The sequence below is a fragment of the Bos taurus genome, chromosome 5, assembly GCF_002263795.3.
Source record: "Bos taurus isolate L1 Dominette 01449 registration number 42190680 breed Hereford chromosome 5, ARS-UCD2.0, whole genome shotgun sequence".
Taxonomy (NCBI): domain Eukaryota; kingdom Metazoa; phylum Chordata; class Mammalia; order Artiodactyla; family Bovidae; genus Bos; species Bos taurus.
The window spans coordinates 104,769,697-104,793,690 of NC_037332.1; the positions used below are offsets into that span (position 1 = coordinate 104,769,697).

The 23,994-nt window shown below is 49.2% G+C and overlaps 1 protein-coding gene and 1 long non-coding RNA gene across 7 annotated transcripts in view; one reads left to right on the forward strand and one right to left on the reverse strand.

The window, feature by feature from the left end:
* NTF3 (neurotrophin 3) overlaps window positions 1–23,994 on the reverse strand; it is a 77,631-nt gene that overhangs the window by 24,097 nt on the left and 29,540 nt on the right. The window contains exon 1 of one of the 6 annotated variants that reach the window (XM_059886508.1): window positions 5,393–6,065. The exons of the other annotated variants lie outside the window; for them this stretch is intronic. Coding sequence (XP_059742491.1) covers window positions 5,393–5,435 — 43 coding nt within the window. The 5' untranslated portion in view covers window positions 5,436–6,065. Of the gene's footprint in view, window positions 1–5,392; window positions 6,066–23,994 lie in introns of those variants that run through there. 6 annotated transcript variants of the gene reach the window in all.
* On the forward strand, window positions 680–23,195 carry LOC104972566 (uncharacterized). The gene is made up of 3 exons (XR_806924.4): window positions 680–1,118; window positions 22,296–22,406; window positions 22,768–23,195. It is a non-coding gene; the product is annotated as an uncharacterized lncRNA (long non-coding RNA).

The window sequence follows — 23,994 nt, forward strand, 5'->3', positions numbered from 1 at the left end:
GGGATATATGTTTCCATGTAGCTGATTCACTTTGTTGTACAACACTGTAAAGCAACTAACTATACCCCAATTAATAAAAAATCCAAACAGCAAAAATTGTACATGCTTTAATTAGAAAAGTGAAAAGTGAAAGGGAAGTTGCTCAGTCATGTCCAACCCTTTGCGACCCCACGGACTGCAGCCTACCAGGCTCCTCCGTCCATGGGATTTTCCAGGCAAGAGGACTGGAGTGGGGTGCCATTGCCTTCTCCGGAATTAGAAAATACCTTATTGCTAAAAAATGCTACCATCCGAGCCTTCAGTCACAGCAAAGATCACTGATCACAGATCACCATCACAAATATAGTAAGAAGACAGAATGACCCAAACGTGACACAGCGACATGAAGTGAGCAAATGCAATTGGAAAAAATGGCACTGATGGATTTGCTCGAAGTAGGGTCGCCTACAAACTGAAGGCCACAAACCTCCAATTTGTTAAAAAGAAAAAAGGTCTGGGAAGGGTGCTAAGGTACAGCACCATAAAACGAGGTGTGCCCATAACGCTCATGTGTTGCCAACTTAAATAAGGAAACGAACACAGTTCTCCCCTAAGCTGGCCCCAGCCCAGATCCATCTAGAAGCACCTGCGCCAGTTACCTCCACCCCCTTCACCTGCCATGGCCTCGGGCAGGGTCCCCTCCATCCATGCTCACCTCCAGGGCCCTCCCAGAACAGCCCTGGGCGCCTCACTTGACAATCAGGCAGAAGTCTTGCAGCTCCTCCTTCTGTAGCCTCCCGGCCCACCTCCTCCAGCCTCTGTGAGTCTCCCATGGTTTCCAATCGTTACCAGTGTTCGTTCACCTTTGCACTCTTTCAGTGCTGTTTCCTCAAATCCTGTCTCTGGCTCGCCTATGTACCTCGGGCTGTGCCCCTGCTCATGTGGCGGTCACGTGCACGTTCACAGCCCCAGCACAGACCTCCCTCCTAAACTCCAAACCCGTAGATCCAACCTCCTCTTGGACATCCCTACTTGACTGTTTCAGGGGCATCTGAAGGGCAATGTATCCCAAGCTGAAGTCACCATCACCCCACCCCCACCGCTCCTCTTCCTCTACCAGCGCCTCTGCATGCTCTAGGGTAAGTAAGGGGATCAGCATTCACCAGAGATGATGCTTGAGTCCCTTGTCTTCCCTACACCACCCACCATAGCACGTGCACGCGTGCTAAGTCCTTTCAGCCGTGTCTGACTTTTTGTGACCCCGGGGACTGTAGCCGCCAGGCTCTTCTGTCCATGGGATTCTCCAGGCAGGAATCCTGGAGTGAGTTGCCATGCCCTCCTCCAGGGGAGCTTCCTGACTCGTAACACACTACTCTTCCATTTCAGTTGATTCTGCCTCATGACAATCCACACCTCTTTTCCCTACAGTCCACGCTCTCTCTCCTGCCGGAGTTATTCCCGTGGGTTCTTAGTTGGTTTCTGAGATCCTGCTTCCACCCTTTCCCAGACTCCTTCTCATTTCCTTTCCACACTGAAACTGAAGAATCTTTCTAAAGTGGAGGCTTACTGGGTCACTCCCAAGATGGAGAAATGAAATTTCTGTTCTCTTCTATTAATAAAGCCTTCACGGTGAAGCCCAACCTTCTCCACCTGGCACGAGGCCCTTCCTGGTCCCGCCTTGGGTACCACTCTCAGCAGCAGGGGCTGAGATTCTACAAACCCACCAAGTGCTCTCACCTCTTCAAGGGTCCCTGATGACTCCCTGGCACAGTATCCCTCCCCCGCCCTTTAACTAGCTGGTCCTCTGACCTTGATCGTACACCATCTCCTTAAACTGCCTTTCAGCACATTGTTTTTTTAAAAAAATATATTTATTATTTTTGAATGTGCTGGGTCTTCATTGCTATGCACGGGCTTTCTCTAGGTGTGGTGTGCGGGCTTCTCATTGTAGTGGCTTCTCTTTCTGCAGAGCACGGGCTCTAGGCTTGTGGGCTCAGTAGTCGTGGCGTACAAGCTTAGTTGCCTCGCAGCACGTGGACTCTTCCTAGGCCGGGCATGGAACCCTCCTGTCAGGCTAGGGGCCCTGAGTGGCTCTAGATGACCACTGGCTTGCATGTGCCAGAGGGCAAGGCCCGTCTCCCTCAGCCCTGCAGCCTCAGTGCCTAACACAGAGTCTGGAACAACATGGGCTGCAGGGTGCCATGTGTGGATCAGAAAGAACTTCCAGACAGGAGACAGACAAGCATCTGGGAAGAGCTGAGCAGGTAAAAGGCAAAGAGGAAGAAGCCTTAACTCGGTGACAGAAAGGTTCGGGGTCATGTCTTTAGCAAGAGCTCTGAGGGGGAGGGGAGGCTATATTTGAATCAAATGGGCCAGGATCTCTGCTGGATCCTCCCAGGAATACACACAGCTGACAAGTGGACCTCAGACACAGCGCTCGCTCCATCCAAAGACAAGTAACGCTGGAGAATTTTTTTTACCCTTAAAAAGTTCACTGTATAACAGGTCTGGGGTAAATTAACACAGCTGTTAGCATGGAAATCTGAGGTCACTGATCCCTGATCTTCTAGAACAGAAAGCAAAAGCCTACTTCTTTTTTTTTTAATCCCTCTCACTTTACATTTTCTCGTTTTTAATTGGAGGAAAATTGCTTTACAATGTCGTGTTGGCTTCTGCTGTACAACAACGCAAATCAGCCATAATTAAACATCGGTCACCTCCCTCTCGAGCCTCCCCGCCTTCCACCACCCCAGCCCTGGCGGTCAGCACAGAGCACCAGGCTGGGCTCCCTGTGCTATGCAGCAGCCTCCCACTAGCTGTCTGTTTGACTCACCTTACTGCATGTGTGTCAACGCCATTTTCTCAGTTCACCCTGCCCCCTCCTTCCTCCACTGTGTCCACAAGCCTGTTCTCTATATCCGCGTCTCCATTCCTCCCCTGAAATAGCTTCATCAGTACCATTGTTCTAGATTCTCTCTCTATATATGCATTAATATATGATACTTGTTTTTCTCTTTCTGACTTACTTTACTCCATATAACAAAAAGCCTACTTCTGAGCCCAGCTCCTGGTCTCTGATCCCGCCACTTCCCACTGCCGTGGCTTTCCCCCTCAGCATTCCAGGAACCGGGGACCAGCAGGGAAAAGACAGGTGCAGATGAGAAAACAGACCAGCGATGAGGGTGAAGCCTTGAAAACCTGCCCAGTTGCTGGGCATCATGGAAGATCAGCGCCTCCCCTCCCCCATCCCAGGCAGGTTCAAACGACAGGGGCAGATGAACTGATCAGAAAGGACAGAAAATAAGTAACCATGAAGCAGAAAAGTGAGGGTGGTGGCAGTTGCGGCTCCCAGTGTCACCATAACAGTTCCTAACATATACACTGTTCAGTATAGTTTTGAATTGATTGTTATGGTGGCTCCATGAGATATAAGGATCAATATTTATGTTTAAGAAAACGGAATCCTGGGAAGACAAAACGATTTGTCCAGTGGCAAAAAGCCACTCAGTGACAGAGCCAGACCTCCATCTCCACCCACTGACGCTTAATCTTTTTCCTAAATATTCCATCGGCCAAAAAGTTCCTTTGGATTTTTCTGTAAGATGCTATGGAAAACATCTGAATGAACTTTTTGGCCAACTCAATGCTCATGCCTGGGCTTCCCTGGTGGCTCAGTGGTAAAGAACCCACCTGCCAATGCAGGAGACGTGGGTTTGATCCCTGGGTCAGGAAGATCTCCTAGAGAAGGAAATAGCAACTCACTCCAGTATTCTTGCCTGGAAAACCCCATGGACAGAGGAGCCTGGAGGGCTATATAGTCCACAGGGTTGCAAAGAGTCAGACACAACTTAGCGACTGAATGACAATGGCAGTACTTACCCACACTCCACGCCTGATCCTCTCTTCCCCACCACACCAACCCCGAGCCCTCTTTTCATCCACATAGTCCTGGGATTCTAACCTATTACATGATATTAAAAACTAATTTCAAGTTATTCCCTCTTTAGTGCCTGATTCCATATAGATGGCACCCTGACTCTTAGCTAAATCACATCCCTCCTGCCAGGTGATGCTTTCTGGACCAGACCTCAGAGATCACATTTATCAAAATGAAACCAGGTGAACACTGACAATATGCAGACAGAGGTCCAGGCCCCCAACTCGGTTTTCCATCTTGTACACAATGCATTCCTCTACCAGATTTGCGGGATCCATGCACCACATTGGGGAGTGAGGTCCCTCATTTCTCTTGAGCTTCCTACCATTAACCAAGACACAACCCACAGAATGCTAACACCCACTTTTTCCTTCCCCTAGAAAGCAGAGCCTTTCCCACCAAGAGGTCCAATTTTTAATTCTATAGAGCAGCAGTCTCCAAGGTTTTTGGCACCAGGCACTGGTTTCATGGAAGACAATGTTTCCAGGGACCGGGAGGAAAAGGGATGGTTTCAGGATGAACCAAGCACATTGCCTTTATCGTGCGCTTTATTTCTATTATTATTTCATCAGCTCCACCTCAGATCGGTGGCTTCCCTGATGGCTCAGATGGTAAAGAATCTGCCTGCAGTGCAGGAGACCTGAGTTGGATCCCTGGGTTGGGGAGGTCCACTGGAGAAGGGAATGGCAACCCACTCCAGTATTCTTGCCTGGAGAATCCCATGGACAGAGGAGCCTGGCGGGCTACAGTCCATGGGGTCACAAAGAGTTGGACACAACGTAAGCGACTGAGCACGCCTGCATGCACCTCAGATCATTAGGCATCAGATCCCAGAGGTCGGGGACCCCTGCTCTAGAGGAACAAATCCAAGTCTCATGCAAAGCTCTCCCCTTCTCTCCAATGCCTCTTTATGCAGACTTCCCGCTCTTTTTCACTGGCCCCCACCAGACCCCCTTCCATGTCCCCAAGAAGAGCTCCTGAGCAGTTCAGCCACAGAAGAAGAGCATGTAATAAGCAGCTAATACCAAAGCTGACCTTTCTGAAAGGCGTCTGGGAAGGGCGACAGCTCTCATTAGCTGTCTGCACCCCATACACCATACCCATCCCCTGCTGTCTTCCCCAAATCTTCATACTATGACTTTCAATCTCTTTTATTTTTCTTTCTTTTTGTTTATTTGGGTCTTTTTTGTTTGTTTGTTTTTGGGGGGCTGTGCTGGGTCTTTGTTGGAGTATGCGGGCTTTCTCTAATTGAGATGAGAGAGTATAGTTGACCCCTGGCATGTGGGATCTTAGTTCTCTGATCAGGGATCGAACTCTTGTCCCTCGCATTGAGAGGCGGATTCTTAACCACAGGACCACCAGGGAAGTCCCTGGGCATGTTCTTGGTGGGTACAGAGCTCCCACAAGATCACGCCTCTGTGGTTCAGGATGACCAACTAATTTCCATACACTATTGCACAAGTTTCCCAAACTCACACAGTGTGATGGATGAGGAGGCCCAAAGAGAAAGGCGACTCATTCAAGTTCACTCCCTGGTGGGTGAATCCAGGTGTCCCGAACCCTCGCGAATGGCTGTTTGCAGAGGCCGTCTGCTCCACATTAATAGCCCGTGAAACAGTCTATAAAAACCAGAGGGAGTTTTAGTGCTTTCAAGTCTGTGAGTCTTCACACAGACTACACTGGTGGACGGACAGAACAACTATTTAAATATCCACTGCATAGTCACGGGGAGGATAGGAGCCCGTGATGGAGGAAACGAACTTCAGTCTGCATTGCCAGAAGGAAGGGTGGGGACGGGAAGCAGCTCCGAGCAGGTGTTGACAACATGCCCAGCTTCTGTGAACACCAGCATTGGGAGACAGACACTGTGCATTTCAAAATAATAGTCTTTATCGGAAGTCATCTGGGTGACACGCTCATCTCACAGCCAGGCCTGCTGGGGAAGAAGCCTCCGGGCTGGGTGGCATGCCCACAGGGTGCTCGGGGCTTTGCATGGGAAGGGAAGACAAGGCTTCTGCTCACAGCCCTGCTGGACCAGGCGGGGTGGGCAGAGGCAGGGGAAGGTAGGATGGTGTTGAAACGGCATCTCTGGTCCTGGGTTCCCCTTCTCCAGCCATCGTATCGGGGACCCTGGGGAAGGCAAGGCATGTTCTCAAGGGAGGGAGGGAAAGAGGAGGGCATAGCCCCTGCCCTGCAGCCAAGGGAGGGTGGGTGGGTGAAGGAGGTTTACCACCTGCACAAGTGGTCACTCGGGCACCAAGAAGAATGCCTGGGAAACACAGATGTCCTCACTTCCACCTCGGCATCCAGACTGTGGCAGAGGACTTAGGAATTAAACTTCAGGCTGAGGGTGTGTTTTCCTGCCGCAAAACTAGAATGCGCTAGACTTAGAAGCTGGGCATGCTGTCACATCTGCTTGGAGCCTGTGGCCCTTCATCCAGCTCCCCACTCTCAGCAGAAATAAGACAGAGGTCCTGTCCCCAATGAGGAATCATGTATGGATGTGCGAGTTGGACTATAAAGAAAGCTGAGTGCCAAAGAAGTGATGCTTTTGAACTGTGGTGTTGGAGAAGACCCTTGAGAGTCCCTTGGACAGTAAGGAGATCCAATCAGTTCATCCTAAAGGAAATCAATCCTGAATATTCATGGGAAAGACTGATGCTGAAACTCCAATATTTTGGCCACCTGATGCGAAGAGCAGACTTATGTGAAAAGACCCTGATGCTGGGAAAGATTGAAGGCGGGAGGAGAAGGGGACGTCAGAGGATGAGATGGTTGGATGGCATCACTGATTGAGTGGACATGAGTTTAAGTAAACCCTGGGAGTTGGTGATGGATAGGGAGGTCTGATGTGCTGCAGTCTATGGGTTCACAAAGAGTGAGACATGACTAAGAGAATGAACTGAACTGAACTGACCTGTCCCCAGTTCAGAGCAGGGGCACCATCCCAACCCTATGATTCTTCCTGTGAAAACTCTATGACTCAAGTCTCCCTTAAAATGAACTTGTGAATCAGTGACAATGCCAAAGGGAAATGAGGTTTTTAAATTCTGGTTTTTAAATACTGGCAAGCATGGGTGCTAAGTCACTTCAGTTGTGTCTGACTCTTTGCAATGCTATGGATCACAGCCTGCCAGGCTCCTCTGTCCACGGGATTTTTCAGGCAAGAATACTGGAGTGGGTTGCCATGTCCTCCCCCAGTGGATCTTTCCAACTCAGGGACTGAATGGTCATCTCTTGCATCTTCTGCATTGGCAGGCAGGTTCTTTACCACTAGCGCCATCTGGGAAGCCCTTTAACTGCCGAGGATCTCACTAAATCAAAGACAGGGATAATTAAAAACATAATGGATGACTCGGGTCTAAAATTATCTCAAAATTGAGAGAAAAATTAAATGCAAGGTGCCAAAATTATTTTTACATTATTCTTGAATGTGAAAGAGGCATGCATTCAATAAGATTTGTGACCATCAAGGTAGGGCGGCCAGTGTTTCTACATTTTGCCTTGCTGGTCAGGGTTAGTTCTAGACTAGTTGTAAAACTCCATCTAATTCTAGGTTCTTGCATAACCCAGTGAACAGGCACGAGGTTCTCCTTGTCCTGTGCACTGTAAGAGAACCACTGCACTCGGGAACATTGCTGACCCCACCATGGTGAATCCTTCCTCTCTCCCCAGGACTCTGTCCCCTCCAGCCCTTCCCCTCCTAAACTGGGTCCCTCTCCTCCCAGCCTGCTGTCTGAGAAGGCAACTCTGAGGTCCTTGTGCTCTGAGTCCTCCGAACTGTGGCTCTGAAAGGGTAAAGTGAAATTTTCAGAATTCAAGAAAATATTTCTCTCTTAAGTGCCTGCTCTGGCCAGGAAATCTATGACTTGCCGGAACTGTCTGTTACGGATTTACAACATCAATTTAGTAGTTCAGCTGACTTCTCTTTTCTAGGGGACCTCCACCTTCTTCTCTAAGGTGATGAGTGTTAATGACTCAATAGGTTTTGTTTTGGGTGGGGGGAAGGGCTTCACCATGACCTGAACAAGTCTTCTGCTTTGCTGTATCCTGGCATAAACAGGGCAGTGTAATTACTGGCTAGTAGAATTCAGTGTGGGCTTCTCTGGTGGCTCAGGGGTAAAGAATCCACCTATCAATGCAGGAGAAGCAGGTTCGATCCCTGGGCCGGGAAGATCCCCTGGAATAGGAAATGGCAACCCACTCCAATATTCTTGCCTGGAGAATTCCACGAACAGAGGAGCCTGGTGGGCTACAGTCCATGGAGTTGCAAAGAGTCAAGACAGGACTGAGCAATTAAACAACAATAGTCTTCAGTGTGTGGGGGTTACTGAGATTCTGCCACTGATCTGCCAACCCTGGCCTCCTACCTGTGGGCTTCCCAGGGCTGCCTCATCTCTCTTCCTCCAGATAAAACAAAGGACTTAGAAAATGAACAAAGACCAAGGAGAAAATGCTCCACAGTGTGGGTAAGGCATGTGTCAAACAGACAAATCGCCCACCTCACTCTGCACAACTCCATTAGGTGCATGGGATTTACACTGGGAGATAAAAGAAGTCTGCCTGCAGTTTATAACTCCTTTGTGACCCAGATTTACATAACTGTTCTTAAAAAAAATAAAGAGAGCCCCAAAGTTCTCACAATGCGCCCAGTGGAGGTGACGTGCGTTAAGATACTGACTTGGAGGAAGATGAAAAGAAATTACAGGCATGATGGAAAGTGTATCCTTCTCTCAATACACGGTATCCATACATTACATGTAATATATACACACATATAGGCATTTGAGTGTGTGTATATAAAACAGCCCGAGGGGTGGAGGCCAGAGCGTGAATTACATGAACAAATCAAGGCAGAGTTGATATCACTGAACAGACTGTGATTATGTTGATTGAAACCAGATTGAAAGAACCAGGGGAATTTGTTTGGGAACAGAGAACAGGACCAAAATATTCCCTCTGAGAGGAAATCTCATCAGAGGAAAATCTTGGTGGGGGGGGAGGCGGTGGAGGAGGTGGACAGGGGTGGAAGGAGGGGGCAGATTTTGGAAGAGTGGGAAGCGAAGAGGCATTTTCTCCACTTTCACGGGGTATGGGGTACCTGGCATGATGGAGGCTGCAGAGAGGGTGGTGGACAAAGGAAGTCTGGGCGGTGTGGGAGGGGGAGGGCTGGAAACGCAGACAATTAGGACCAGCCGTCTGTCCCTCCATGGCCTCGTGCGCTGGCAAATAAATTCACTCCAATTTGGTGATTGAACAGTGAAACATACCTCATCCCGAACTGTCGGAATTCAAGGATGGACATTCATCACGTGGAGGTTTAAAAGAAGCAAGATTAATGGACAGGTCTAGCAGGAAGCTTCAAAAGAATTTTTTTCGACAGAACATTTGGGGGAGGGGGTAAGAGGGAGGAGGAGGTAAGGGTCTGGCATTGGGCCAGTCCCTTGGAGAATTCAAAATTCTACCTTCCAAAGGACGCAAGGCCCTAGTCAGTCATGACAGGTGACCACAGTCAGACCGGAGGACAGACTCCCTCAGATACAACACAGGGCCATGCTCACCTGGGGTATTGCCGCAAATACATGCTTAAAATGGGATGGTGACATTTAAGGAAAAATCCTTATGAGGAAGATTTCAGCTCTCAGAGGAACTTGGAAATCATTTAAGCCCCCAGACTTCATTTTACAGACGGATTAAAAAAAAGACCATTTTACAGATGAAAAAACCAAAGTCAAGGCGTTGCCAGCTGCCCAAGTTTACGGTGGAGTATAAGTTGGGGTCTATGACCCCACTTAGATGTTTCTATGCTTTTTTTTTTTTTAGTTTTTTCCCCAAATTTTGTGCTGCTCTTGTGACAACTTTGCAACCCTCTATGAGTGAGTGAGTGAAGTCGCTCAGTCGTGTCCGACTCTTTGAGACCCCATGGACTGTAGCCTAACCAGGTTCCTCTGTCCATGGGATTTTCCGGGCACGAATACTGGAGTGCGTTGCTCTTTCTTCTCCAGGAGATCTTCCCAATCCAGGGATTGAACCCAGGTCTCCCGCATTGTAGGCAGACGCTTTAGTGTCTGAGCCACCAGGGAAGATCCAACCCTCTATAGATCGATTAAATCATAAAAGACACTCAAGGGAATACAGCATAAGAATAGACGAGTTAAATGCGGAGGAGACCCACCAGCACATGAAAGGCTGCTTCTTCCCAAGCATTAGGATGCTGACATTTGTAGAACAACAGTTTTCTCTTTGGCTGTGATGCTGCTATACCCAACACCGGGAAGCACAGAAGACAAGATCTGATGCCGATCACAGAACCCAAATCCAGGCTAGCCCTTCCCAATGCTCCATAAAGAGGAGCTGGTTCCCCCTGCTCCTGCAGCCCCACTCAAGGACACAGAGGAAAAGTGCAGGGGTGGTCTGGTCCTGCTGCTCCTTCCCTGTCCCCACTCTTCCCATGGACTTGAACAAGTACAGAGAGTTCAAGTTCCCCTGTTCTATCCCAGGGCAGACAGAAGGCTGCCAGTCCTCCCGGGAAATCCCAACCTGCAGCCATTCTCCTCTGTTCATTTTGAAGTGGAGGAATTTCCATGGACAAGTTTGAACAAGAGATTCTACAAAGGAAACAAAAAAAAAGGCAAATAACATTCCGATGAGCAGTCAGCGCTCTGTGGATAGGTCTCTCCACCGCATCTGAGTGGACTTAGAGCTCCTGTTTCTCCTCTCATCCCCTCTCCCAGATCCCCCTTGAGCACGTATGTGTGCACACACATCACTTCTGGAATGAACGGATGGCTAAGACAGTCCTGATCAAAAGGAGAATTTGTCAGAAGAATTACGAGGGAATCAGAAGTTGTTGCAAAGACACCCCTGGGGCTGGCAGTGCATTCTTCGGGTGTCATCCTTGCAGGGTGGGTTCTGAGGCACAGAAGGGGCCGCAGGGAAGAATACCTGGAGCTGGCCTTACCATATGCATCTCACCTCTGGCCACAGCAGGACAGAGCTGGGCTAGACAGTCAGAAGAACATACATAAAAGCTCTAGTATTGACCCCTGCCTGGAGTGGGCTAGAGGCAGCTCAGTCTGGAGACTGGGGCATGACCTGGGATGACACCCACAGATCCCTGCCAGACCCTGCTTCTGGCTACCCTGGCTGGAAGATAGCCTGGGATGCTCAACATCCTTCAGGGAGACTGAGCCACACTCGGTGGACAGACGGTTGAGTCAGGGACCTGCCTTTTAGTCCCAGCCCTGCCACTTATAAGTTAGATGGTCTTGAGCAACTTGAGTCATCTCAATAGGGAGTTAAGTTTCTTGGGACAAGGCTTCTTGAGCAGCCCCACCTGAGGCACAGTTCCTAATGTATAGATAAGCAGGAACGCCAGTGTGAACGACATAGCGGGCATTTGATGAAGCTGCTCTCTTGAGGGTTTGCTGCTTGATGGAGCGCTTACTGGGGCCACTGACCGGGGACTCATAGCAGTTCCACTTGGTGATCAGTGCAGAGTGGGCTTTGGGGCAAGAGAGTGGTCTTGGAGTTCAGATAGACCCACACTCAGAGTCTAGCTCTGCCATTTCCCCTGCCTGTCTGTGAGTAAATCACACTTTCGTAAGCCTCAGTTTTTCCAACCATAAAATCAGGCTGACGACGCCTACCCCACAGAGCAGTTAGGGGAATCAATGAGGCATTGCATGACATACTTGCAGAGGGCACGCTGCCTGGCACATGGCAGGCGTGGGACAGAGTCTTTCCGTTCACTGAGGAAAATTCCTACCTTCAACTTAAATTCTCCCACTGGTAAACGGGGTGATCAGCTTTGCCTTCTTTCTGCCTCACGTGAATTCCATGCAGATTAAATAACATAAACACAGGTTGTCATGGTGTTACTGCCTTACAAGGCAGATGTAAGGAGCTGTCACTCTCAGCAGACAGGATTATCCCAGATCAAAGTGGTGGCAGCCGTCCTGCTCCTGGGACGGGCTCCAGCTGCGGTCCTCTGCCACCTTGAATCAGCTCTCCATGAAGCTCTCCCCAGCCTTCCCAGCCCATGCTGGCCTCCCCCAGCTCCAAGGTCCCAGGGCTCCGGGGGACGAGGATGCTTCTCGGTGGGGACGGGGGAGTGGGAATGAACTCACAGAGGAGTTGACCTTTGCGTCTTGGGTCTTCCACTTGCTACTTCTGTGAGTTTGAAAATACGGATTCCTCTCTCAGAGCCTTGGTCTCCATATCCAAAAGAAAAGAGAGATAAACACCTGACCTGTCCATCTTAGGGAGCTCTTTCCAATCTCAGCTGATACAATGCGAGTTTTAAATGAAAACCTAAGAGAACGGTGCGGGTAGGAATCATGAATGAGGACATCACTTCATGTGGATGACCTGCCTGCTAATGAGATCGCCCACTGTGCACGTGCTCAGAAGTCGAAGTCTCATAATATTACAGCTTAGGGGGTCCTCCTAGATCCCCCACCTCTGGGATATAGAGGTCTATATCAAGCACATAGAGGAAAAAAACCAACAAATACTCAATACATCCAAATAAATACAATTACAGTAGCGACAGATTTCCTCTTCTTAGGCTCCAAAATCACTGCAGATGGTGACTGCAGCCATGGAATTGGAAGACGACTGCTTTTCGAAAGGAAAGCTATGACAAATCTAGACAGTGTATTAAAAAGCAAAGATATCACTTAGCCGACAAAGGTCCGTCTAGTCAAAGCTATGGTCTTTCCAGTAGTCATGCATGTATGTGAGAGTTGGACCATAAAGAAGGCTGAGTGCTGAAGAATTGATGCTTTCTAACTGTAGCACCGGAGAAGGCAATGGCACCCCACTCCAGTACTCTTGCCTGGAAAATCCCAGGTACGGAGGAGCCTGGTAGGCTGCAGTCCAATGGGGTCGCTAAGAGTCGGAAAGGACTGAGTGACTTCACTTTCACTTTTCACTTTCATGCGTTGGAGAAGGCAATGGCAACCCACTCCAGTGTTCTTCCCTGGAGAATCCCAGGGACGGGGGAGCCTGGTGAGCTGCCATCTATGGGGTCACACAGAGTCGGACACGACTGAAACGACTTAGCAGCAGCAGCAACTGTAGCACTAGACGGCAAGGAGATCAAACCAGTCAATCCTAAAGAAAATCAACCCTGACTATTCATTGGAAGGACTGATGCTGAAGCTCCAATTCTTTGGCCACCTGATGAGAAAAGCCAACTCATTAGAAAAGACTCTGCTGATGGGAAAGATTGAAGGCAGAAGGAGAAGAGGGTGACAGAGGATGAGATGGCTGGATGGCATAACCGATTCAAAGGACATGAATTTGGGCAAACTCTGGGAGATGGTAAGGGACAGGGAGGCCTGGCGTGTTGCAGTCCATGCAACACAGAGTCGGACACAAGGCGACTGGCCAAGAATAGTCACTCTGAGTAGTGATGGCTGAGCACCTTCCTTTGATTGGAGCTCCCTAAACATGGGCCAGGGTCAAAGTCATCTAGGAGCAGTTAATCTACTCCAGGCTTGCCGAGGCAACATCATTAATGAATGTACCCAAGAATTTCCACTTAAAAAAAGACTCCTCCACGATGGCTCTGATAAGCACGAGGTCTGGCCTGCTGTTCCCTCCAGGTTGACGTGTCTGCCTCGAGAGCAGCAGGAGGCTCTACCCTACTCAACCCCACAAAACGCTGAGCTGGGGAAGTGGTCAGAGTCTGCTGAACTAAGCAGAAGTTCCAGATTGATGGGTCTGCAATAAGGAGCCTGTTGGGATCTCATGTTGGGAAGGAGCATTCATGCTGATTACCTGTGTCAGAGCAGAAAACAGACCAAACCCAGAACTGGACTCCTGACTTCCTTGCAGAAATGGATGTCACTTTGTTTCTGCTGCTGCTGCTGCTAAGTCACTTCAGTCATGTCCAACTCCTAGCGACCCCATGGACTGCAGCCCACCAGGCTCCTCCATCCATGGGATTTTCCAGGCAAGAGTACTGGAGTGGCTTGCCATTGCCTTCTCTGCACTTTGTTTCTACCCCCATCTAAAAGAGGAAAGGTAGATGAAGGAGCGAAGGAAGGAACGAAGAAAGGAAAGATACTCCCAGAGCCTTTCCATTATCATCACAAAATCATAGATGTCAGACCTAGAATTGGTTAATTCATAAAATAGATGACTAATGAAAACTTACTGTAAAGCACAGGGAACTCTACTCAGTGCTTTGTGGTGACCTAAACTGGAAGGAAATCTAAAAAAGAGGGAATATATGTATACGTATAGCTCAGACAGTAAAGAATCTGCCTGCAATGGAAGAGACTTGGGTTTGAGCCCTGGGTTGGGAACATTCCCTGGAGAAGGAAATAGCAACTCACTCCAGTATTCTTACCTGGAATATTCCATGCACAGAGGAGCTTGGCAGGTTATAGTCCATGGGGTTGCAAAGACTCAGACATGATTGAGCAACTAACACACACACACAGCTGATTCACTATGTTGTACAGTAGAAACTAACACAACATTGCAAACCAACTATACTCCAATAAAAATGTGTAAAATAGTACTGAAGAAACAATATAATAATTTTTTTTGGATACAAAATCTGGTCACTTAACGTATAAATTTCCCCTTTCCCCCTGAAAAGTGGATGACCCAAAGAAATCAATGTGCCATGTCTCTCAGGAATTCATTGCAATCTTCTGTTTTTCCTTAATGAAATCCACTGGACATATCTTCTTATTCAAACTTACATCAAATTAAAAAATGCTTCTGTAGGCAAACAATAACACAAGCAAAAACCTTCCTGATTTTGAGTGTAGAAACTGAAGCCCAGAGAAAGGCAGTGGCCTGACAAGTCCTCATAGCAGGTGTTGTTACTGTTGTTATTCAGTCATTCAATCGTGTCCAACTCTTTGCAACCCTATGGACTGTAGCACGCCAGGCTCCTCTGTCCTCTGCTGTCTTGTAGAGTTTGCTCAAATTCAAGTCCACTGAGTTGGTGATACTATCTAACCATCTCCTCCTCTGTCGCCCTCTTCTGCCTTCAGTCTTTCCCAGCATCAGGGTCTTTTCCAATGAGTTGGCTCTTTGCATCAGGTGGCCAAAGTATTGGAGCTTCAGCTTTGGTAGCAGTGTGGCATAATGGAAAGTGGACTGAGCCAGGACTGCGATTATTCAAGTACCCACAGACCTGCCAAGATCCCACATGGGACTTGTCCTAATGCCTTAGGAACGCACAAGATTTCTGCTTCTGAAACCCAACCTCCGCAAGATAGAGTCTTGTTTCTCAGGCCATGCTTCTTACATAAAGCTATCCTCACTACAGCCTGCACCCTTCAGGGCTCTTATCTCCACATCCTCACTCTGGTGGCTCCTCACTTCTACTGCCCCACCCTTGCCCCATCCCAGCCCATCCATCTACAGCTGATGCAGGACTGATCTCAAGGGGCTACATTTGCCACCTCCTCCACGAAGTCTTTGGGGATCTGCCTCCTTTGCACTCCCAGGGCATTTTCACGATTTTCTATTTTGCCATATCCTTTGTGTCATTGAGTTTTTAAGTTGTATAAAGGCAAAGACCATGTTTTACCCTTTTCAATGCCTCCCATATTGCCTTGCACACAGGCAGGTAGTCAATACCTATTTGTTGAATTACAATGAATCTTTCCCTGAGGCATTGATCTGGGTTCTGCCCCTTTCATTTCAGGCAAAAAAAAAAAGGACATAAAGGCCTTGATTAATTTTTGGTATGAACTGCCCACATTTGAGTGGAAAGATAAACAAGGAAAAGTCCGAAGAGAATTTGAAGCCACATGGAAGAGATCTATTTTCACTGCAGATCAGTAGAACAGGAAGTAAAACGCACTATGTGTAATATGTATATAATGAGAAAGGCATTTGGAAGTCATTGACATCTCAAGATGTGTGAATTTATGACCCCAGGGGTTTGGTTTGCTCAAAGAATGTCCCCTGAGGCTGCTGCTCTGAAAAGAACGCCTCCCCAGTCTGAAGGTAGTGTCCAGTGCCAGTGTGACGACACGTTGGAGAAAGTGGCCCTCGGGACACCCCACACACCCCTCCTCAGTCTTCTGACCTTGGAATGGGTGAAGTACAGTAAAACCTCTTCCAAAAAAGCCTGTCCCCCCGCCTCCATGGGCCCCCAGTTCTCTGTTATCACCACCAGCCGGACCACTAGGACAATGAGCTGCACAAACATCTCAACCAAGATCCCTCGCAGGGCTTTCCTTAGTCATGGTGAAGTTGCCCTGCACAGCTAAGGTCTAATGCAGGCCTGGTATCCACACATGGCTATACATGCAGTATGTCAGGTCCCAACATGTGGGTGTGGACTCTGTCTTCCCAGGGTAGCAAGGGACCATTTTTTTAGTTTGTGAAAGGGAGATTTAATAAGAGTCTTAACACCGTGAAGTTAAAATGAGGCAGACACAGCCCCAGCTGGTCTCCATCTGCCTTCGCTGAGGACATTAAAAGTAGCAGCAAGGGTGAGAGAAGAACTATCTACTGTTATCCACGTGGGCGGGGTGTGCCACTGCAAATGTGGATTTGGTCACCCCTTGCTGAGCTGCTACAATGCACCAGGCTCTGTCCTAGACGACCACAAATGCTACGTCATGTGTTACCTTACTGATAACCCGTGGTTTCCCTGGTGGCGCAGATGGTAAAGAATCTGCCTGCAATGCAGGAGACCCAGATTCAATCCCTGGGTGGGGAAGATCCCCTGGAGAAGAGAATGGCTACCCACTCCAGTATTCCTGCCTGGAAAATTCCATGGACTGTAACAGGCAGGTTATAGTCCATGGTATTGCAAAGAGTCAGATGCGACTGAGTGACTAACACTTTCACTTCACTTATCCCTTACCTCAAACCTCTGTGATAACCATTGTTCTCTTACTAGAGAGGAAGAAATTGAAATTAGATAATCATTACAAATAATTAGGCATCAATGACTAGTAGGTTGGAGACTAGAATTCAGGCATTCTGACTCTAAGCCTACTATTCTTTCCAACAAAATAGAGATGCCAAATGGGTTTCAATCTAAGTTCCAAATCCAATTGATTGATATATGGCTCCCTGGAGACCTGTGCTGAGGATTAGAGGGCCTTGTGAAGCTCAGTGGGAATGAGTGTTATAATTGATTAGGGATGTCTACTATGTGCCAAGATGTGACAGTGGAAAGGAATGCTGTGATTGATTAGTGGTGTCTGCTGTGAGCAAAGAAGTGACAGTGAGAATGAGTGTTATGATTGATAATGATGTCTACTATGTGCAAAGAAGTGACAGGGAGAAGGAGTGCTGTGATTGATTAGTGGTGTCTGCTGTGAGCAAAGAAGTGACAGTGAGAATGAGTGTTATGATTGATTAATGATGTCTACTATGTATAAAGAAATGACAGTGGGAAGGAGTGCGGTGGTTGATTAGTGATGCCTGCTATGGGCAAAGCAGAGAATGGTAGCACATGTGCTGAATTTGTCACCATCGCACTAAAGAACACTTCAGTGAAAGAACAGGTTACCCTGTTACAAAGTTTTGTCATAAATCTAATTCTCCACCACAGCCTTTAAAATGTTTCTGCACACATACCCCTCAAACATTTCCACCATTCTCTCAATTTTCTTTTCCCAGGTCTCCACATTTCTCTTTACATGACCAGCCCCCCAGATAAGTCTTGGATCAGCATGGCTTATGGACACAGATTTCCCTTTCCCGGGCTTCTTCCTGTATGCTGCCCCAGTTCAACCTTCCTCATTATCCAGAAAGGCCCTTTGGGGATGGAAAACATTCTCAACTCACAGAGGGGGGATGTTTTACATGACCCTTGACAACTATTCCCCAGGACGACTGTTACCAATGCAGGGCTGCAGCTGCCAGGACACGAGGGATGGAGGCTGAAAAGTGGGTGTGCAGATGGAGAAGGGGGAGGGGGTGGTGAGAAGGTAGGATCAGCCTCAGGGGCCAAAAGGCTGAACGTGGCCAGTGGAAAAGTGGCTTTCAGAGTTTAGGCGAAACAGCAGGGTCTGTTTTGAGCAGGGAGCTGATGAGGGCAGAGGGCAAGTTTAACAACCAATAGCCACACAGCCTAGGATGACTTACTGCCTGGTGCAGCTAACCATTAAAAAACATCAGGAGGAAAAGAGAAGGGGAAACGGCTCTTCTTCATTTTAACGCCATTGTCTTAATCGCTGAAGTCACGTGGACATCATGCCGAGGGCAGAACTGACTGCAGCTGAGAACCGGGAGAAACCAGATCCCACCAGGGGCCCCTTTTAAAGCGATTAAACTCCTATCAGACCCAGCCGGACCCCCTGACAGCAAAGACGTCATGCTTGGAGCGGCAACCCTGGGAAATGCTCATTGGGCAAATCAAGACCTTAAAAAATAATTACGGTTCACACATCCTGAAGCAATAATGACTTCAAACTGCCTTCACATGTGATTTATATATAAACTTGAACCTTCTCCCCCATTCCCCTTCTGCTCACTCCACCCAAATCCAAGTGGTTAGAAAGTCAATATTCTTAGGTCTTGCTAAAAAGTCCAGATGGAAAAACCCTGGTCTGCATCAGGAGGAAAAGAACTGCTAACACCACCTGCCATTAAAATTCTTCTACACCCAATTGTGCATGAATGTGAGTATGTGTGTGTATTCCAAGAGGTTCAAAGGGAGAAAGAGAAAAATTAATTAAGCCTATGCCTCTCTGCCAAAGAATCAAATGGTCTCCAGGGCCTGCTTTTGAGGCAAAGAAATGTACTACTACAGGGCTGTTGGTTCTGATCCAGTTTACTGTAGAAAGAGGGGAGAATGAGGTTAAACCCGAACTGGGGCACTGGAATCCACCTTGCCCTCTCTTGTCGTCCCTGTGAAGGGGGCCCAGGTCGTGACCACTAAATGTGCATCTGCTTTGTGCCAGGCCCTGGCCCACGGGGAGGGAGAAAGGAACACAGAAAGCTGGAGAAATCCCTTGGATCATTGGCTTTGTGGTGACAAAAGAACACAATGGAGACAAGCTCTTGCTTTTGGGAGGTCCCAAGGCGGGACTGACAGGTGGGATCAGGAAAAGGGAAAAAGTCAGAGGATAAGCTGGCCCCTCAGGACAAACTGCAAATTGAAATGAGCATCTGGAACAACAAATATCTTTCAATGTCAGCCTTAAAGACGGAAACCAAGAGCTCATGCCTGCAAAGGAGAAAGAATTAGAGGCTGAGAAACAAAAGAGAGGGGGCTTCCCAGGTGGTGCTAGTGGTAAAGAATCTGCTGGCCAATGCAGGAGACGTAAAGAGACTCTGGTTCAATCCTTGGGTCAGGAAGATCCCCTGGAAGAGGGCATGGCAACCCACTCCAGTATTCTTGCCTGGAAAATCCCTTGGATAGAGGTGCCTGTTGGGCTACAATTCACAGGATTGCAAAGAGATGGACATGACTGAGCGATTTACCATACACACACATAAAAGAGAGAGAGAGAAAAAAAAAAAAAAAGATGGCCCCCACAAAGCCCTAGCTGATGAAATCTGCTCTAGGGACCCAGCCCCTTCTGGGAAACAACAGCTAAAGCATCTTGATAACCTGGGTCTGGGACATCAGCAGGGCTCTGTCTTCCACTCACGCTGCAACTGCAGGTGTAAAGAAATGGAAATGAAATTTCACAGCCAGGCAAAGATCCCAGACATATGCTCCTTCCTGAAGATAACTGAAATACGAAACAGCCACAAAGAGGATGGAATCACTTCTAAGACCTCTGGGAAATAGCCGCTTGCTGGGGTGTGAAAGGCAGGAACCAGCGCCTGGTGTCACTCAAGCCAGGGGATAACGGCAAAAGTCTTGGAGAGTGAAGAAAAGGCGCATCCTGAACAGGCCTGGGGGCTTCCCAGGGCCTCTAGTCAGATGCTCCTCCACCAGCAGGAACTGGCTGCCTCTGGGGAGCCTCCAAGAAATTTTACAGGGGTCAAGGAGGAAGGGCGTGGTCAGTCTCCATCCTCTGACTTCATCCCAACTGAGAATCCAGAAGAGGAAGCGAAGACGAATTCTAAGCACAGAAAGGATAAAGCCAATTTAGAGGGGAGCAAATGTGATTATGTACTCAGTCATGTCCATCTCTTTGGGACCCCATGGCCTACAGCCCGCCAGGCTCCTCTGTCCATGGGATTTCCCAGGCAAGAATACTGGAGTGGGTTGCCATTTCCTTCTCCAGGAGATCTTCCTGACTCGGGAATTGAACCCGTGTCTCCTGCATTGGCAGGTGGATTCTTTACCACTGTGCCACCTAGGAGGTACTAAATCAAGTGCTAATTTCAGGGAGAAAGACACTGTAAGAGCAGTGCTCACCAGATGAGGAGTGGGGGGCATAAATCGAACCAGAAAACCCAAGCAAGAGCCTCACAGGCCACACCTACTTCCCAGCTCTCAGGCTGATGGGATGTTCTGAGAATGCCAAGAGCCCAATCAGAAAAATGAGCACCGTTTCACCAAAGAGAGGAAGGGTTTGGGCATGTCCACGTGTGCGGGCACAACACCTGTATGTACCTGTGTGTGTATATGTGTGTACGTTCCTTTTGCTACATCATTGGCCACAGAGAAAGAAGGAACCAGTCTGTCTACTGCCAAAATCATTTCAGAGCTTAAGTCTTTCACAAAAAGGAATAAGCTCCTTGTGGGAAGGGATTAAACCTCATTCAGTTTTTCACCTGCCTGTGTGCATGGAGGCACTGTTCCCAGAGTGAATGGCCTTAGTCCCCTGTGCTGGGAATTTCTAATGCCAGCCTGAGGAAGTTGGTGCCTAAATCCCAGGCCTGCTCTCTGATCCCTTTCCAGTTTCTGCCGGGCAAACACACTTCATTCACTCATCCTTCTTTTGACAACTGTGTATTGAGTGTTCATTTGAAGTCAGGCCCTGGGTTTGGCATGGATGGAAATGATGCTATGAAGATTTCCTGCCCTCGGGGAGTCTGTAGTCTAGGAAGAAAAGTGTGGAACCAGGAGTCAGAATAAGAAACCTGGGGTGTTAGGGAAAGTCAAGGGTGCTTTGGGAGCAGGAAGACCTTGTGAAAAACTGGCGATTAGGGACAACCTCCCAGAGGATGGGATGCTGAAGCCAACAGCAGAGCAAGAGCAATGGGGGAGGCAGGTGGAGAGACTATTCCAGGTGGCAGGAACCAAAGCTCAAGTCCCGAGGCTCAGAGGCAAGATGGTGTGTGGCATGTCCTCAGAAACCATTGTACAATCCAGGAAGGCTGGAGGAGAGAGAGGTGGCAAGGGAGGCGGGGAGGGGAGAGGATCGGAGCAGGAGAGAAGGAAGTACAGAGAGGATGCAGGTTATGTCAAAGGAAAATGTGATAATATTTCAGGTAGGAAAAATGACCTGAGTGGGGGTGAGAGATGAAGGTGGTTTTGATCAGGGTCGTGGCGGTAGAGATAAAGGGTTTAGTTGAACTCAAGAACCACCTCTGAGGTTAGAATTCCGATGATGTGGAGGCTGCCTGATCGTGGGGACCAGCAGTGGGGCGAGGTGAGGATGGCACCCAGGTTCTGTGTGGCCAAACGGGGCAGCGGGTGGTTTCACTGACTAAGGTGGGGAACCACGGGGCACACTCCCTGGCAGGAGAGCAGTTTGTGGCCCAGAGTGAACCCCGTGTGGAGTCGGGACACACTGAGCTTTTGGTGCCCACAAGACATCTGGGTGGGGTATCTACTGGGCAGCAGGGCAGATGGGTCTGCAGCTCATGATACAGTCCCTGTATGCTCGGCAGTCAGCCCCACACAGATACGACACCACTGGAATACCTGACATTGGAAAGGAGAGAGTAGAGATGGCAGAGTCCAAGGCAGAGGAGAAGCCAGCTAAGAATAGTGGGAAGAGATTGTCAGAGGCAGGGCAGAGAGCAGGACCATGTGGGAAAGCCAGGCAAGAGAGCATTTCAGGAAGATGGCAATGAGGTAAGGGTGCTCAGAAGCTGAGCAGGAGGCCGGCCTCAATGGCTTCAGTGACGAGGCCATGGGTGGAGGAGGCTCTGGGGCATGTGGGGGGGGTGCTGGGCTGCAAGGTGCCTGAGCCTTGCAGGGACACTGCAGAGATGGTATCTCATGAGAGAAGTTTGGTCGTGAGGAAGACAGAGGGTCAAGAAAGGGAGGCCTCCCAGGATGGCGAGAGGGACACCACTTAGCCTCTGGATCACACACCCCTGGGTCTTCCTGACAATGACACTCAACGGCTGGATTAGGTCAGTTTCCATCTTCTGACTGTGCCTACGTCACATCCTATTATGCCACGGATGTGCACAGCGCCTGTCCTCGCTGGAGTTCAGAACACGTTCTCATTATTAATACTGCCTCCTGGCTCCCATTCCATGCCAGTGGAGCTAAGGCAGCAAGATGATCACTCTTCCCATCTTGCAGGTGAGCAAACCCAGGCAGAGCTGGACACCACTCGGCGACTAAACAACAAACAACTTTCTGGGCTTCAGCGGTAAAGAACCAGCCTGCAATGCAAGAGATGTGGCAGGAACGGTGGGTTCGATTCTTGGGTTGGGAAGATCCCCTGAAGAAGGAAATGGCTAACCCACTCCAATATTCTTGCTTGGGAAATCCTATGGACAGCCCATGGGGTAGCAAAAGAATTGGACACCACTTAGCGATTAAACAGCAACATACCCAGGCAGTGGAGACCTGTGGGTGGCAGGGCTGGAAGGCAGCTCCGTTCCACTGCCCCCGCCCCCTAGCCTCCCCCCTACACCCATCCCTCAGATCAGCAGCCTCAGGGATGCCCGAAACATTCAGCTACTAACAGAGTCATCTGAGGACTCGGGGGGAACTTGGGCTCAAATCACTTGACCTAAAGGAACCCACTCTGTTTCCCGGTCTGTTCCAGGAAGCCTGGTAAAACTCCTGGTGAATGTCAGAAACTGAATCTGGTCCCCATCAACCCATCTGTGTGGAGCTGCTGAAAGGGAATCACACACAGTCCTCTCCTCCGACAGCCAGACGCTTAATTAGCACAACAATGCTGGGGCTCGGACCCTGAATCACCACTCCAAGAGGGAGGGGTGGGGATGGGCTCCCAGAGCTTCCAGACCAACGCCAAAGCAGAAGGACCACATCTGCTCAGCGTTCGAGCTCTCTGAACAGCATGCACAACCCCGCCTGGGGCAGCTGGGTGCCCTTCATCCCCGCAGCAGGGAGATGTGGATTCAATAATGCTGGGCAGGCTCCACCCAGGGCTGGAGAGGTCAAGGTTCCCTGTACATTTCTAGAATGAGTTTGTTGCAACATCACAAAAGGAGAATATCTTCATTCGTTCTTGACTTGTTTAATCAATGTGGGTCTAGGGGATTCTCAAAAAGGGCTGGTACTGCCCCTCTAAAGGGCTTCCCAAGTGGTGGTAAAGAACCCACCTGCCAATGCAGGAGACTTAAGAGATGCAGGTTTGACCCCTGGGAAGATCCCCTGGAGGAGGGCATGGCAACCCACTCCAGTATTCTTGCCTGGAGAACCCCATGAACAGAGGAGCTTGGTGGGCTACAGTCCATGGGGTGGCAAAGAGTCTGACACAACTGAAGCGACAGCATGCACGCACACATGCACTGCCCCTCTAAAGGCCATCGTGAAAGGGGGGCAGGTATTCCTGGTTGTCATGGTGACTGACCCGGAAGAGGCGATTGGCAGTTACAATGCCTGCAGTGCATCTCACCCTCTTGAGAACCGTCCTGTGCAAATGATCACAGCTGCCCTGCTAAGAAAAAGGCAGCTCTACCTGAAGACCTGAGCCCACCCAGTGACTGTGGAATTCGCAAGGTGCTTGAAGGAAGTTATCATTGATCACTGATAAGCTAATAGCTTGTCTGCCCTCGGCCACCCTCTTTTCCTCCACTGACCTCCGGCCGCCCTCTTTTCCTCCACTGACCTCCGCAACAATGAGCCTTATCCGGCCTGGGGTGGGTCACTGTGATCTCCAGCTTCACACCTGACCCCTGATCTCCAGCCTCTTGCCTGTCCACATCTCTGTCAGCAGAGTGCTCCCAAATTAGCTGGGGCGTGCTCTGAGGGAGACTTCCCTTCTCTGAGCCACGCCCACCCTCCCCTTCCTCATCATCCCCTT